Here is a 17027-nt window from a genome sequence, read left to right on the forward strand (position 1 = left end):
ATATATATATATATATATATATATATATATATATATATATATATATATATATCAAATATGACTATAAGAGAAATTTTACTTCCTAATTTAGTGCTTTGAAATTGGGCCTTTGTCACTTAAAGAAACTCTTGCTGTTTCTGACACACCGCCTTCAGTCATAACACGGCTCCTCTATGAATCCTTTAGCAATGTCTTTTCTACCGTTGCACTGAGTAGTATCACAGTTCCACCTGCTGTTTGCTAATTGCTGCTGGCTAGTCTGAAGGAACAGAGGGAGATCTGTTCTGTGAGGAAGAAGCTTGGCTTGGAAACTGAGACTCTGAGGAGGAGCTGTGCCTTGAAGGCGGGGCTAGGTCCACCCAGGCGTTTTGGATGGCCGAATGGTTTCCACAGGAGATTGAAGGATTTTCCAAATATGCATGAAAGAATCAAAGCAACACTTCAGGTGTGTTTATGAGGAGGGAACGACATTATAACATGATGTGAAGCTCAAAAAAGCTTTAGCGGCAATAAAAGATCCCTCACTTTGCTTGAAAACCAACCGTCTTCCAGTCTAGAAAATGATGTCACACCTAAAACATAAACCCAATTTAGAAGTTTCTGCCGCATCCCAACTTTACGTATTTCTAACTCTTGGAGTCGTGAGCCATTCAGGGAGGAGAATATTGTGTTTTCCTACCTGCCCAGCCACTCTGAGATGAAGCCCACGCAGAAGGAGGAGAGCATGCCCCCGATGGAGAAGATGGCCACAGACAGCGACCAGAGGGAGGTGAGGGTCCCTGAGGGGATTGGTTCTCCGTACCGATGGATCCACGTCGCATTGTAGTCCTCCTCAATGATCTGCAGGGGACGTTCAGAGTCAACATTAACACACTGAGAGATCTTTGTTCATGTGCTTTGCATAATTATTTCTGTTAAATGACGCACTGACTAAACCATTACAAAAAGACAAACCATCAAACCACTTCGTCCTCCTGCAGGCGTTTGGATCAATAAACTCTGTCAAAGACCACCAACCACGGTGCAATCTGCTCCAACAAGGCTGATTTTGCAAGAAACAGTTTTTCCATTTTACTCAACAACAGGCATTAGATGCTTTTCAATAACTGGAGTTTTTGTCACCTAAAAGCTTCATTTTAGTCTCACCTGACCAAAGTTTGACTGGATTCAGTCTGCTGGATTTCTTTAGACAGAAACTTTTTAAAATACTTTGAATCATTACTTGAGCTTACTGCACTGTTTGATAACAAGGATCAATTGGAACAATTGTGTGATCGAATTAAAAGTATTTTTGTAAAGTTCTTCAAGATAACATTTGTTGTGAGTGGTGCTGTAAAAAATACAACTGAGTTGAATTTATTTAATTTTTGCTCCAGTTAAAGTTCCAGTAGATTTTGACAAGCACCACCTTTATGTTTGTGATGGTAGGAGAGAAAAAAAAAACTTTTGGCATGTAGAAAGCATCTAAAAGGTGTTAGATGTTGCAGACAAAGCATTGAGGATTTATTTTACCTTCCTTAGTTTCCTTCCACAGGTTCAGTTGTTTTAAACTTTTCAAGCATTTCTGCTGTGGCAGAAATGGGCAAGTTTTAAAAAGTTGTCTTGGAAGCCTCTCCTGACTTTTTGGACTAAAACACGTCTGCCTGACTTGAGTAGGATGTTCTGCTGTCTTTCCCATACTGAAGAAGAGAGAGAAATAAACCTCTGTGGTAATGTTAGTAGCAGTATGTCATATTAGTTTTCTAAATGTTTTCATTGTGAGAATAAAATCCTCTAACACAGAATTCACTCATTTAAAATTTTGTTTTGTTTTTATCACAAATTCACCAATAAATTAAACGAAGCTAAAATTTGATGGCGTTACTTATGTGACCAACAAAATGGAACCAAAATACAGCAGAGTTTGTGTTACTGTGTTGTTGTTTTGTTGTGTTTACAGTAAACCAGGTTTAGCGACAGCAGCTCTCTGAGTACCAGCAGCCGGGTCCAAACCACGCCTCGCGTTCGTCCCTCTGCTCTCAACTCTCTCTGAAGCACCAGGTTGAACTGTTTATGGACCGGCTGCAAGTCACTTTGCAAAAACTTCCCTTAATGAAACAGCACAATTCAGGTCATGTTCAGAAATTATTCTTGGTGAAGTTTTCAGTCAGCACTGCCAAAGCCCCAAATGTGGTGGGAAAAAAAATCAGCATGTGGTGTGTAGAGAATGTAACTTAGAGATTATGTTTCTTTTTTAAAATATGACAGACTTTTTTATCTCATCATCAAATAAACTGAAATAAAATTGTGTTTTTATACATATATCCAAATGCATTTGCTGTATTTCCATACTTTCAACACTGTTATCCTTCCACGCGATTCTTGACATATTTACTTTATCTCATTTGGATGAACTCAGAAAACCTTTCTGTTTCCCAAATATGGGCAATATTGTGGCTCCAAACATGCCACCCTGTAAGATCAGGAGGTAAAGAGAGAGTCTGTGCAAAGTTGCAGGATAAGCAGAAAAACACGGCGGCATCGTGGCAACAACAAAACCTCCTGGAAAGTTGACATTTCGGGGCGACGGGGCTGGGTCGCAAACCACAACAACGCGATGTCTGCTGTTATGAAACTACATCTGTTCAGCTCGTTAAATGAGAAACAAAGAGATTATGGCGTTCTCATGTTTCGTACAACTGTGTTGAAGCATTTTTTTTTTTTTTTTAGCAGCTAAAATGTGTTTGAACAAGTGTTGGTGGGCGGAGAACATCTGTGAACATTAACTCTTGTCATAGATTAACTGGATTTAGGCTCAGGTTTTAACTAGGCCATTCTAACACATGCATGTGCTTTGATCTAACCGTTCAACTGCGTCTCTGGCTGTAAATTTAAGATTGTTTTGGGGGATTTTGCTGCCTTTAATTGTCTATAGTTTTCAGAAAGTTTTATATACATCTTAACTCTGTTGATTGTTGTTTGGGCCACTTCAATGTGAAACATGAGTTTCACGTTAAAATAAGTCCAAACAGCATCCTGCTGGTAGATATAATCTATTAATAATCTATTATAATAATCTATTAAAGACACATAGTCATATCACTTTAATTATCTTTTATCAGTGAGTTATGAAATATCCGAGAGGAACTGATTCACTGCAGAAAATTCATACCCAAAACAGTAGTAACTAATTACATTTACCTGAGTATCATTTTGGAGAAAAAAAAATCTGCTTTTACTTTTAACTTTTACTTGAGTAATATTGTTATGAAGTGTTGCTCTACTTGCACTTGAGTGAAAATTTTGGATGCTATGCCCATGGTAAGTAACTTCACTGTTTTTATACTTTGTCTGACTTAGTTCTGATTTATGTTGTGCGGCACTTTGTGACTTTTTGTCTATAAAAACGCTTTATAAATAAACTTTACTTACTAGATGTTATGATCAATTACTCAGTATTTCTTTTTTTTTTTTTGTTTTTACTCTTACTTGACTTATTATTTGGTTACTTTTTACTTTTGCTTGAGTAGTCCTACCCTTACTTGGTTAGATTTCTGGGTACTCAAATGCCTCTGGTTAGTAGGATTTATGCTTTTTACCTTCTGCGGTGCATTGATGACTCCGATGTTGTATCCGAACGTCAGTGATCCCAGAACAGCAGTGAAAACTGATAGAGCGAGGGTTCCCGTCACCACCTGCAGGAGAAACAAATAAAAAAAACACAAAAAAAGACATTCACTTAGCCACACTACTATGATTAATTGTAGAAATTAGACGTCCCACCTGATTTCTTTCGCTAAGAAAAAAATGAAAATGGACAAATGCATAAAAAGTTAATATAAAGTTTTAAGTTAAGTTTTCACTGCATTACTAGTGAGACACAATGTCGACGACTCAACAACGATCAGATTGCTCCACTGAGACAACGCTGAGAGCTTCTCTAAGCTTCTCAAACGGCAAGGTGTTGTTGTCTGTGCAAATTATTTTTGGTACAAGTACTGCCAGCAGTATTAGAAGGTAAAAAACAAAAACACAGCCTTGTCTTACCCTTAAGTCCACATGCTTTGTGTGTTTTTACTTCTGGCTGAAAATATATTTATTATCCACTGGATTAACCAATAAAGCAGTGCTTGATTGATTTATGTAGTTTTCCATACATATCACTGCCGTCCTATTTTAAAGTCCATTAAACTGTACAATCTTACACTATTGAAATTATATAGAAAAAATTGCAACTTTTACCAGAGTGCACCACTTGGTGTTATAGTCTGTTGCCCGGCCTCTGCGTATTATGCACATTACACAGTTTACATGTGTGAATAGAGTCCAAAAAAATAGAAAAAACTGAGACCAAATGCTCAGCAACTTTCTTCTTCGTTGCCAAGCATCGGTCTTGAGGCATGCTGCATTATGTGCATGTTTGCAGGAAAAGAAATTTAGCTCTTAACCTGCACAGCTGCTTCATTGTCTGTTATTCAACCTCCTTGTTGAGGCCCAGTTTTTGCAGGAATGGAGCAAAATAAATAAATAGATTAATTAAAAATAATAGAGACTTTTCCCAGATTGCATTTCTTATCCAGCGGCTGCACTGTGTGTTTGAGTGTGAGCATGCAGGGAGTTGAGTAGGCCTGTCACAATAATCAATAAAATCAATTAATTGCATGATAAATTAAAACAAACTCAATCATTTCCATTGGCATGATTTATCGTTTATCTCTTTTTTTCTGTCTGTCTACCAAAAACTGAAGGATAAAAGTCTTCAGTTTGGTGCTTTGGTCTCAGCCAGCCCTTGTTTTGAAGGGCAATTTTGTTTACCAAGACTTCAAAATTGATTTTATTTGTTATTTTATTATATTAATTTGGATATTTAACATGTCTCCCAGTTCCAGTGTTAAATGTTCATTAGAATTTAAACTTTACTGATCTTCGAGAAGAATGTGTCCTTGCATTATTATTTTGCCATTACCACCAATATTACTTAAAAATGGTCTCGAAACAACAATATTATCGTTTATTACAATAACTTCTGGATCAATTCATCGTCCAGAAAATGTGTTATCGTGACCGGCCTAGAAAGACACTTTTACCAAACCGTGTCCTGCACAGAGCTAAAAAAGAGTAACCGCTGTAACTTTGGATAACGCAGCAGCTCAGTTGGTAGGTTTTCACATCACAGGTTCTGAACGGCCGCCAACAAACCCGCTGCACCGACTGCTCAGTACGTATCAGAACCGTCTTCTGTCTGTACGTTACGTAGGAGTGCGTCGAGGTGCGATCTGAGCTTTAATTAAACAGTTAGGATTAGTTTCAACACTTAGCTAACGTTGTCTATAAATAAGCTTGATCCTGACCAGAAACAATCCCTCCAGTGTGGTCCACGAGTACACTGCCCACGCGCCTGAACTTTCACTACCCTCCGGTTTCCCGTCAGGCCCCGGGCACCTGTCTGCGCGGTGACAGATGAGATGACCTTGGGGACTCGAGGTCCGCAACCCACAGAGAGAGTTCAACCGATAAAACAAAGAGGTAAGATATCTGACACTGAAACGACGCCTTAATCTTTCGTGCATTTTGCGTCGTCTCCTCCGAAACTCCGGGGAGGCGGCGTTGGTTGAACGGAAAACTCTGGAGCCATGACGGAACAACACGACCTCATAAAAAAGGGTAACATTTTGATCTGGTGTGAAAGAAAGAGCGCAAAGCATCCACTGGTGACACTTGAACAATCATTTACATGTCATTGTATTGTTGAACGAGAGAAAACGTCGGAACATTGGTGAAACGGTGACGCCAGGTTTCATTCTCAGATCCAATCATCTATTTTTCTTGCACTCTGTTCTGTTAATCATTTACCAAAGAGTCAGATTCGACCTTGCTGTGTTGAGTCTCTAAATGAGCGCTGTTTGGCATTTAGAGACTAAAACAGAGGAATGTGCGTTTGTGAACGCGTGTGTCCTTGTGTGTAGAGGTAAATAATGCTTCATGCGTGGAAAATCACCGCAAGCACCACGAAGTACCTTGTAGTTCATTAAGGAGCAGTGGCCAGAATATAACCAGTGCAATGTCAGACTCCTAGAAGACTTACTAATCATATTATTAATTATTATTATATTATAACATTAAAGTGCCTCTGATCTGCTGCTCAACCAACTGCCTGCTGGTCCTATAAATAATTGCTATAAAAACTTTCCCTAAGACTTAGTCTTTTTATAGGAGCTGATGCTTTGGAGAACATTACACCTGACTTCTGTTGGTAGTTGTATGACCCAAAATTGCTCCAGAAATGCTTCCTCCCCAAATTTATACTCTGATTCTCCCCCCTAGCCCCCTAAAATTAGCTGTGATCGATAAACTCAGATGTTTGACATTTCAAGGTCAGATATTTTTCTTTTAAAGACAGAAAAATCCTTCAGAACAGACTGAGTATTCAAAGTCGCCATTAAAGTGAAGTAAAAACAAATATTGGATTAAACATTTTTAAATATTATCCAATATCAACTTATTGTCACTTTTTTGTTACTTGTTTTAGTCGACGAAACTCAAAACTGTAAGATACCTTAAGAGTGAATTTGATTGGGCCACATCCTAAATATACGTGCGTAAAATGTTCCAGTTGAAATGCGCACTCGCTGGGTTAAAAATAAACACTTTCCCTTTAGGACACCCATAATTTTTGTCGCTTAAAAGCAAGCAAGAAGGAGAAGAATAAAGATTACCTCCCCTCCGAGCTGTTGAAACCCGGCCGGCATGACTTTGACAGCTTTAGGCACTCGGTTGCAGATGGTGACAGATGCGTCTGGTGCCAAATGGAGACGAGCTCCGACTCAAACAATCAGCAGCGAAAACAAAAAAATACACGGAGCAAATGTGTTTAATCCAAAGGAGAAAACCCCCCGAACAGGGTAGAAATCTGCTGCGCCCCGGAGCGCAGGTTGTCCTCTCGTCCGTACAAAGTTTGTGTTGTCCGTCCAGCTCGGATAGAGTGACAGCCGTGCGCAAACGGGCATTCTCTTTCGTAAACGCAGGAGGTGGGGGTAGCGGGGGGGGGGGGTGGGGAGGAAGAGGGGGGAGGAAGGGAAGAGGGAGAGGGGTCGAGACGTAAGCAGGAAGCTGTCTTGACCTTAACTGTCATTGGCTGGAGGGGAGACCCAGGGCCGGCCCAAGGTTACATGAGGTCCTGAGCAGAATCTCATTGTGGGAAGGGGAGGCAACTTCCAGGTGAACTGTTCTCTAGCAAAACTCTGGTGAATTTATTCTGAGGAATAATCGTTTTTAACGAGTCCTATTTTATTTAAGGACTTTAACAGAGTAAAGTTGGCTGAATTTCAATGCAAGTAACACTTCTTGGATTTTTTTTTTAAATCTAAAACTATCTTTTTGTTTCCTTTTACATCCCCATCATACACTACTTTGAGTTGCCCTATGAATGTCGTTTGTCACAAGTTTTCATGCTTAACAAAACAAAGACTTCTTTTAAATCAAACTTGTTCACATAATGTGGACTGATGTGAATGAGTGGCCCCAACACTGAGGTCTTCTGAGGATGGATGTCATGAATCATTATGTAAAGATTGTGTTTATCTGGTGCTGTTTGATAATGAATCATATCTGCTGAATAGCGTCAGTCTGTTTTTATGCAGTTTGTTCCCCTAAATGTGAGAGGGTGACGTCCATCGTGAATCACTGTGCAGGAGGTCAGCTTACCTGTATTGAGTATTTAATGGCGCTTCAAATATAAGTTATTTTTATTGAATAGCATCCGGAGTATTTTATGAATTTCTTTCTTTTAATTTAAAAAAAAAAAGACTCCCTCTCCTAAACAAATACATCATAAATTTGATTCTTGGAGATAAAATTACCAAAATCTGCTGAGAATAGTTCAGGGTGATTCAACAGCGAAAAAGGGCTCATCTCTGCTATTGTCTTTCATCCCGACAGGTTTAAATCTCTTTCTATTTCAGATCACATGCCAAAGAGGTCACATACCCCCCCCCACCCCTCTCTACAGCGCCCCCCTTCGCTGCTGATCCCTGTCTGTCATGTACAACAAAGCTCAATCCTCCCCCAGCAGGCAACAGGTGCACTCTAAATCTGGGCCACGGCACCTGAATTAGGAGCGTGGGTGTGGTTGGACACAACTTTGGGAGTAAAGGGGTGTGTGCAAGGCATTTGCCAAACGTCTTTACAGGCAGACACACACCCCCACCAACGTAAATCCATCTATTCACTGCGCACCGCTGTTTCCTCTGGTGTTTGCTTTTCCCCTTTTGTGAAACAACCTGACCCCACCCCCCCCCCCACCCCACCGAGCCGAGTCATGTGTGACTCCAACTAAATGCAGAGAAACTTTACACCGTCAGCAGTGTGGCGAAGAGCCTCCTGCCGGCATAGTTTGAAGGCTTATGTGTGCAGCCGCCCAGGAGGAGAACGAGACCGGCTGGTCTTCCAGAGGAGATCATATGAATTCATACAGAGACGGCCAAGAACAAGAACAGACTTTGATAACGGGATACGTTTCCACTGGAACCCGTCACTCTGCTCGTTTTAATTGGAGGCAGGAACAGCCGGGGGTTTTATACGCCGGCCAAGAACATCACACCGCCATAAACATGCACCATGTGACCGCCGTCTAGTGATGTACAGAAACAGCATGTGTAAATAATGTTCCTGCTCGTCATGACCTATATATAAGGTGTGTGTGTGTGTGTGTGTGTGTGTGTGTGTGTGTGTTACAGAGTTTTCTGTGGATGGTTGGGGTCAGCTGGTTCAAAATTGTGGTACAGTATATCGAGTCATGTGACGGACAGCAGGTGCTGACATTCTGCCCTGATTATTATGTCCTACTGCTAGAAATACATGTCCAGTACCATGTAGAGGTTCCTCCTTACCATATGCATGAATATCATGGTAATGTTTTAACTCAACCCCCCCCCACCCCCCGCTTTTTTTTTAAGGTGGGATGACTGTAAAGGAAGCAACTTCATAAGCTGGAAATTATTGTGCATTTTCTCCAGTCGAAAATCCACATTTATCCTCTTTTTTTAGATAAATGTCCAAATGTTTGTGATCAAGTTATAATCTGACCGCATGTTTTTTTTTTTTTTTTTTTTTTTTCATAAATCCAGCTGGATATTTCACCACTCTTCATACATGGACAGGTAGAAATAATTTAAAATTGTGCATTGACTGGTAAATGCTAATGAACTCAATTTACATGAGAGTTTTGAGGCGATACTGAAAACTCAAAGTGTTTTACACTGAACCCATATACATTCGGCTATATTAGCAAAAGCACATATTGTAATTCAGTGATATTCATGGAGGCAACTTGGACTGAAGTACCAGATCGACATTTGATGGGGAGAAAACTGGAATCACACCGACAACCTGTCTACCTCAGGAGAACTACTCGTCACATTGAGCTCCGGTCGATTGGTTGTAAGATGAAAAATCCCCCATCGTGATGGTGAGTAGTTTATTAAACTAAACAAAGGTTTAGTTTTTATAAAATAATATTTTCAACATGGGTTATAACATTTCTAAAAAAAAGTCACAATTCTGACTTGGAGGCTTGTAAATTAAAAAGCAAACTTTAAAAGCAAAAACATGAATGGAGTTTTGGAAAAATACCTAAATATTTGTGTCCTTTGACTGTGGAAATGGTCCAAACTGCATTTGTTGATCCACGTGGCTGGTGCTAATTTTCAGGAGTCCTTGTTGGAGCGGAACCGGCCTCATTGTGGACTGTGACACTGATTTTTCAGTCGCTTCCAGTTGTTAGAAGGAGTCTTATCCCGAACCATTTTTAACTAACTTAATTTCTTCTGAGGATAACAGACTGGGTCACATTTTGAATGTTGGACACAGTTAAAAATTCCAACAGGTCGAAGATCTGAAACACATCGCGGTTGGTTTTTGGAGGGGATATGTTACAGCCCCTCCTTGTGGTTAAGTTGGGAATTTTCGTTTGCTATGCAGCTCTCCTGATTGTGATGTGAAACAGCTGGTGAGGCCCTGAAGTCACCCATTTTCACAGCTTAGGTTAGAAACTTTGATTTTTAAACGTAACTTGAGTGAAATATTTTCAACATTTTAAAACTTTTGCAAGATATTTCTTCTTTTTTGTTGAGTTTCTGAGTCGGGCCACAACAGTCTGACTGATGAGTGTCTGGGAGGAGCGGCCTGACCTCAGCTTACGGCCACATTCTGTTCAGCGAGTTGATTTTTCTTTAAATACAGTCTTGAAATGTAAATAATAGAAATAAACAAAAAACTATGTCTAAAGGTAATGTATTTTTGAGTGAAAATAAAAATAGGGACTTCTAAAACTGAGATGAAATTATCCACAGTTGGGTTATATTTATTGAAAATAAGATTAATTGCACTGAATTTTATTCAGAAGTAGAAGAGTGACAATGACCTGAATACAATATCTGACATTTTTAAACTGAAATTTTTAAACCATGCATCATTATTTATCCTCTCCATATGCACTGATTTGATCTGTCACACAGAAATCCAATAGAAAATTCATTGAAGTTTGTGGATTTACTTCTACTTAATACAAAGACTTTCCTGTGACTTAAATACTTTTCTGTAAACTGTTCATTTACATTTTCTGTAAGTGAACAAAAAATATAATTTTTGAACAAAATGAACAAAAAATATAATTTTTTGTTCATATATTTATTGTTGCATCCCTAAAATAAAAGGAAATTTGTTCTCTTTTTGCAGGAGGAAACCGGACACAACCAGATGGACCTGCAGAGCGAAGCAGAAATTAAAGGTTTAGTTTTAATAAAAGTATATTTTCATCATGGGTTATGAAGTTTCATAACGGCATTGAATATGGAGGTTAGCAAATTAAAGTCTGGGTATCTTTCAGAGCCTCCATGTGGTAAATGACGACTAAAGTATTGAATTACACTTGGCAAGGGATTATTACAGCCTTATGCAACAGCGTTATAAAAATAAAACTAATGGTCTGTTAGCCATGACCATTGTATCTATGAGTGTCTGTGCCGTCCTGGAACGGATTCAGAGACGACTCTGTGGCTCCATCAGCACTTTCACTAAAGGTCAAACATCCAGCTGTCCCCCCGAAGTGGAACTAATCAACGCTTTGCATTCAGAGAGATAGATGCGATCCAAGACTGGGACAGGACTCTGTGGGCGTGACTCCACCTTTGACCAGACACCAGCAGCGTTACACAAACGGCTCCGTGCAACTGCAGCTGAAGTTCCTTCTTACAGCTGAAGAGGTAATTGATGGGAGGTGACATCATCCATCCTGCATGAACAGAAAATTAAAAGATTTCAATAAGTAGCAACGTGCAAGAAGCGGATGTCAACTTAGGTATTTTGCAATATATTATGCTGAATAGCACCTGGTTTTTATGGTGATTTTTCTTTCTTTTTTTTTTTTTTTCCAAAAAAATTCTTGATATGGGAGGATTGGAAAATATGCTTTTCCCACATATTATATATGCAATGTTAATTTTTAGTTTTTGTAACTGAATACTTTAATTTTAGGGGGAGAGAAGATCCACAAAACATCCCACTCTGTGCAGCATCATTTTGGAAATATGGTTTTGCAGAATTTCACATAGCTGTCCTTTTACATGTTTATTTTAGTATCCATTCGACTGTAAACAAGTCTGACACCAAGACCCCACAATACCAATACAGTATAATGAGCTCTAAACATACTTGTTTACATTATAGCCTTAAATGTCACAATTTTCTCTAAATTAGTTATTTAAATAGTTCTTTTTATCCCAGGTGGAATTATAATGCAGCATAACTTTATCAAGTTATGCTGCATTATAATTCCACCTGCAGCATAACTGCAAAGTTATAATGCATATAATGTTATAATGTTATAACTTTCATAAAGTTATGCTGCATTATCTCAGTTGTGGGCTGACTTTTAATCAGGATTTTATTAAAAACAAACAGGATTACACAATCCAACACAGCTGAATGAAATTTCTGAATCATGTCATTATGAAGTCATGTTCTCCAGAGTCCTCATCATTTGACTGGAGTGTGCTGCTGCAGAGACTCATCTAAACGTTGGGGGGAGGCAGGCCTGCAAGTTTATGCCTTTCCCTGCTTCAACACACATAATTTCAATAGATGGCTGACTAACAGGGTTTTGCTGAATTGCAGTCATCTGAATGGGATGTGTTTGAAGCAGAGGAACATCTAAAACATGCATGTTAGTGTGCCTTGAGGACCAGAGTTGAGGAAACACTGATTTAGAGAACCTCCTAGCTAAAACCTCCGGTGCTGCTGTGTGCCTTCGGTACCAGGATTGAAAAACATCTAGGAACGCTTTAGCACTGGGTAGCAATGTTGGTTGGTCCTGCACACAGCAGCCGGCTCTCTGATTGGACCACAAACATAAGTCCCTCCTCTTTCTACGCTCTGATTGGACCGTACTTGAAGATAAACTCTCACCCATCCTCCTTTGTTTTTTTTAAAGTGGGATTCCCCGACAACGTGCTTTAGTCAATTCAAAATATTTTGGAAGTTTTTTCTGGGCGAATCGGAGGCTTTCTCCTGAAAAACACATTGTGAGTCAACATCTCTGAGCAGTGGTCCCACCACGGTTGACGCGGCTGTGTGGTAAAGAGTACCTGCTCGTTAAATGACTGTTCTTTTTAGCCCAACTTCCTATTTGGCCGTTGATAAGTTTTTGTAGCAGTTTAAGCTAGCTGTCGGAAAAAGTCGTCTGGTAAACGTAGCTAGCCGCTTGTGCTAACACGGATACTGCGATAAATGTAAAACGAAATGTAGACTCTATGCTGAATGTGTTGTACAGTAGGAGTTCATTTGCTCTTTACATGGGTATTGTGTTTTAGCCTATTGATTTTTTTGTGTGTGTAAACTGTCGTTTTATCGACCACCTGTGCTAGCCTCATTTAAGGAAAGCTAAAGTCCGACTTATTAAAAAGATATGCAATGAGTAATGTTTTTATGCTGCCGAGAGTTGTAGGTTTCACTTAAAACTGGGTTTTGGGAATAAAAAACGAATAAAATGTAACAAGTTTACTTGCGGTTTCGTCAGCTTGAGAGTTGAGGCTTTAAGGCCTAGCTATTTTGAACTCATCCTGGTTGGGAGCAATTTGCGGCTAAAGCCGAACTGGCGAAATGTTTCATTTTTACCAACACTTTTTCGAACAGTCTTTTTATTTTTGTTTACAAATCTGAAAAGTACTAGGTCCTTTTTTCTCACCCCTAAGGTGCACTTGAAACAAATCAATAAACCAAACTAGTTGACTATTTTGTTGAGTGCAGAGTCGCTTCAATCTGTCCTTGAAATATTTTAAGTAGCAAAAATGTTCGTAAAATTTAGCTTTGTATGTCAAAACTGATTACTTTGATTTAAAGTTTATTAAAATGCGTGGATTATTAGTGTAGATTAGAAAGTCAGTCCTTTAAAAGGTGAAGTTTGTCATTTATTTCCCCATTTCACATTAAAACCATTGAAAAGCTGAGGCCCTTTAACTCAAAAATGGTAAATTTAATGTTTTAAAATTTTGTGATTGTTATAGAGTTGGATTGAATTAATTTAACTGAAAACTGATTAAAACACCAACCTGGCTCTGGTTGGACATGGACACAGACAAAGTCGACAGCTGGACAAAAAGAATCAAAGAAGTGGTGAGAAAACATGTTTCTTTTAATTGAAACAGTACAAACTGTAGCTTACATGGATTTATAAAGTAAATAAAGTGCACCAAGCACCCTGCTCTGAATAGTTTGATACCTTTTTTAACCTTGACACTTAACATCTGAAGGAATCACTCTAAGCCTGATGACCAACTCACTCTCCCGGCGAAGCGAGCAGTGAGTGAGCAAGATGACAGTTGGATGTTACGATACTTGCGGATGAATATCGATTTTTTTCTAGGAAAGAAAATATCGATATATATCGCGATATCGATATTATCCTACAGCCCTAATTTTTACACAACACTGTTAAAATATTTAACATTAAATATTTAATTTTTTTACTTTTTTAATGTGAATATTGTTTTTAGCATTACCGTGAAACTATAACAAAACTGGCAAAGCATAGACTTGTCATTTTGATTGGAGCGCTGTACACCTCACCATCACATAATAAGTTCTTTCTTCCTCCTTATCTCCTCTTTTGCCGACACAGTGAAAGGGAGCATGGAGACCAACTTCCCCCTCCCTTTGAGCCAGGACACCTTCCATGAATTATGGAACACTGTGTAAATATCATTTTCACTCTACATGGCAATTTTAAAGTACGTTTACTTGATTACAATTGAACTCATCTTTGTACGTTTGCTTTTTCAGTGTTTTGTCGACTGAGAATGAGTCTTTGGCTACAGGTGACGGATTGCTGGTAAGCATTCGAAGAAAGTAAAGATTAAACTTATCAAATTAAAATGAAGAGGGCGGCGTTTGATTCAGCCTTTCTTTGTGGTAATTCTGTTCTTCATTTTGGCCTTTTTTTTTTTTTTTTAAAGGATCTAAATATGGATTTTTGGGAGAATGGAGAACTCCCACAGCAGGAAACTAAAAATGTGCCTGCAGCCCCAATGGTCCCCGCAATTTCGAATTATGCCGGGGAACTTGATTTTGCGCTCCATTTCAATGATTGTGGTACTGCGAAGAGTGTTACCTCCACGGTAAGTTGCTCATCATATATTTTCCATATTTTAATTTGTTGAAATCTTAACTGTACAATCCCACCATAACGTATTAAATATTAACCCTTTTTGACTAAATTTGTGATAAAAAATGACTAACTGCAGAACTATATGTTTTGGGAGATTTTTTCTACAATCAAACATGATGAGGAGCAGAAATGAGCCTCAAATCTGAGACAATGGAGCTTTCCATAGTGCCACGTTTCTGTACATCGTTCCTTCCCTCCACAAAACCTCTTCAAAGCTCAAACTGGTCCGTTTTAATTTACTAAAGGAAAGTTCACTTATCAGGAAAAAGTTTTAATTTAAAACATTTTTATCTAGTGTTGCAAACCATTTAAAACTTTGTAAATTAACAGTGAAGAACAATTCTTACCTCGATTCTGCATCAAAAAATCCATTCTTTAAAATCTCTTGCGGTGGCATTCAGACAGTGCCTCGTTCATTGTGGCGATTCGCTAAAGTTTAAGGGTTGGAGGCCGACGCTGAGCTGAACCTACCAATGGCGTTGGTGTTTCCTCGCTGGCTGATCGCCTCTGGCTCACGGTTGGTCAGTTCTGCTGAAGTTGGGGTGGTCTGGACCGAAACTCCCCCCCGCCCCCTGCGACCGGTACTCTGCTGTGTGAGAGGAGCAGCTCGGCTGCCATGCACAGCTCTAACATGACGGGACATGTTCCTGCAGAGGCGCCCCTCAGAACAGAAAGGGTTAAAAGTAGATGACGAAGAAGTTTGATTTATCTCAGCTTTTGGTGAGCGAGGTGGAACGATCCTCTGATTGTCTTTGAAACCAAGCATTAGTGAACAGTTTTGGGTAGAATTGACTCTGGTTGTAAAGTTTTTGTTGGGCAGAATCCACACCGGTAAGCAGCACCACTGATGGGAACGTCTGTGTCTGTCTCTCTAGTTTTCAGAAAAATTGACCAAACTATTCTGCCAGCTGGCTAAGACCACTCCAATTGGGATATTGGTTAAGGAGGAGCCTCCGCAGGGCGCCGTCATCAGAGCAACGGCCGTGTATAAAAAGACTGAGCATGTGGCAGAAGTCGTCAAGAGGTGCCCACACCACCAAAGTGAAGACAGTATGGAGCATTTTAATCCTTTAAAGAGTTGTATTTGTTCGAATGTGATGCACAGGTGGACGTATTCAGCTTTTTATCTTCAATCTTCTCCTCAGCGTCTGACAACAAGAGCCATCTGATCCGAGTGGAGGGCAGCCAGCTGGCCCAGTACTTTGAGGATCCGAACACCAAAAGGCAGAGCGTGACCGTGCCTTACGAACGCCCACAGGTGTCCCAGAGAGAACCACTCTACACTTTGTGCATTACTTTAATGGAAGATTTTATCACACGTATAAAAGAATTATTATATAGAAGTCATAGTCAGATGTCTAAACTGAAAAATGGATTATAGTTATTTACAAACCTGGGAGTTAATTTTACTCTGGATTTACTAAATCTGATTTGTCCAGGGCCTCAGAAAAAGAATTAACGGAAATTATATAGAATATTTTTAAGCTTTTTATTAAACAGGGATGACTTTTATTTTTACATTTAGAAGTATAAATATCAAAGCTTTATAAACAAAAACAGATTCGGTCAAATCGGCTCTCTAAACATGAATGCCTGTGGGAATATTTGACCACATGAGACAACGTTGATCCATGCAAGTAGTGGAACGTTGTGATGCTACAATTAGTCATTTAGTAAATCAGGGCTTCTCAACATATAAAGTTGTTTATCTGAAGACTCCAGGAAGTTTTTCCACATGTACGGTTTCCTTGTTTCAGCGGGGATCTGAGATGACGACCATCCTGCTGAGCTTTATGTGCAACAGCTCCTGCATGGGAGGCATGAACCGGAGGCCTATCCTCACCATCCTGACCCTGGAGACCCCAGAGTGAGTCGTCGTCTTTATTGGTCGATAAAATGTTAGCTGTAGTAGTTTGGGTCTCGTGTTAGTAAAGCTGATAAATGGAATCCAGCAGGACGTAAAGGTTTGTTTCACTCTGAATGTGTTTGAAAGGATTTTCACATTTCTCTTTGAGCTTTGGTTGTGTGTGTGTGTTTCTTTCTTTTTTTAAGCCTTTCCTTTTGGTCTTGTTCGACTTTAGGGGGGAGGTTTTGGGCAGGCGGTGCTTTGAGGTCCGTGTCTGTGCCTGTCCAGGCAGGGACCGCAAGACGGAGGAAGAAAACCTGGAGAAAAATGGCACTAAGCAGACAAAGAAAAGAAGTAGGCTTCTAAGTTGTTCTATGTGCATGTATAGTAGACTACAGTTGTGCTCCGTCTAGGGCTGTTGTAAACGAATATTTTAGTAATCGAGTAATCTATCGATTATTCTTACGATTAATCGAGTAATCG

The 17027-nt window shown here is 39.5% G+C and overlaps 2 protein-coding genes across 3 annotated transcripts in view; one reads left to right on the top strand and one right to left on the bottom strand.

The window, feature by feature from the left end:
* LOC106945772 (solute carrier family 2, facilitated glucose transporter member 4) overlaps window positions 1-6982 on the bottom strand; it is a 16566-nt gene extending 9584 nt beyond the window's left edge. Inside the window, exons 1-3 of the mRNA XM_015029690.1 lie at window positions 6696-6982; window positions 3579-3674; window positions 680-840 (exon numbers count right to left, since the gene is read on the bottom strand). Coding sequence (XP_014885176.1) covers window positions 680-840; window positions 3579-3674; window positions 6696-6728 — 290 coding nt within the window. The 5' untranslated portion in view covers window positions 6729-6982. The remainder of the gene's footprint in view (window positions 1-679; window positions 841-3578; window positions 3675-6695) is intronic.
* Window positions 6983-12451: 5469 nt separating this feature from the next.
* Window positions 12452-17027, top strand: part of tp53 (tumor protein p53) — a 10335-nt gene continuing 5759 nt past the window's right edge. Inside the window, exons 1-8 of one of the 2 annotated variants that reach the window (XM_015029694.1) lie at window positions 12452-12557; window positions 14153-14225; window positions 14314-14362; window positions 14487-14648; window positions 15574-15748; window positions 15844-15956; window positions 16456-16565; window positions 16780-16898. In XM_015029694.1, the coding sequence (XP_014885180.1) occupies window positions 14164-14225; window positions 14314-14362; window positions 14487-14648; window positions 15574-15748; window positions 15844-15956; window positions 16456-16565; window positions 16780-16898 (790 nt within the window). In that variant the 5' untranslated portion in view covers window positions 12452-12557; window positions 14153-14163. Of the gene's footprint in view, window positions 12610-14152; window positions 14226-14313; window positions 14363-14486; window positions 14649-15573; window positions 15749-15843; window positions 15957-16455; window positions 16566-16779; window positions 16899-17027 lie in introns of both variants that reach the window. The other variant, XM_015029695.1, reaches the window with a different exon arrangement.

The sequence above is a fragment of the Poecilia latipinna genome, unplaced genomic scaffold, assembly GCF_001443285.1.
Source record: "Poecilia latipinna isolate Pla-1442-1.1 unplaced genomic scaffold, P_latipinna-1.0 Scaffold160, whole genome shotgun sequence".
NCBI lineage: Eukaryota > Metazoa > Chordata > Actinopteri > Cyprinodontiformes > Poeciliidae > Poecilia > Poecilia latipinna.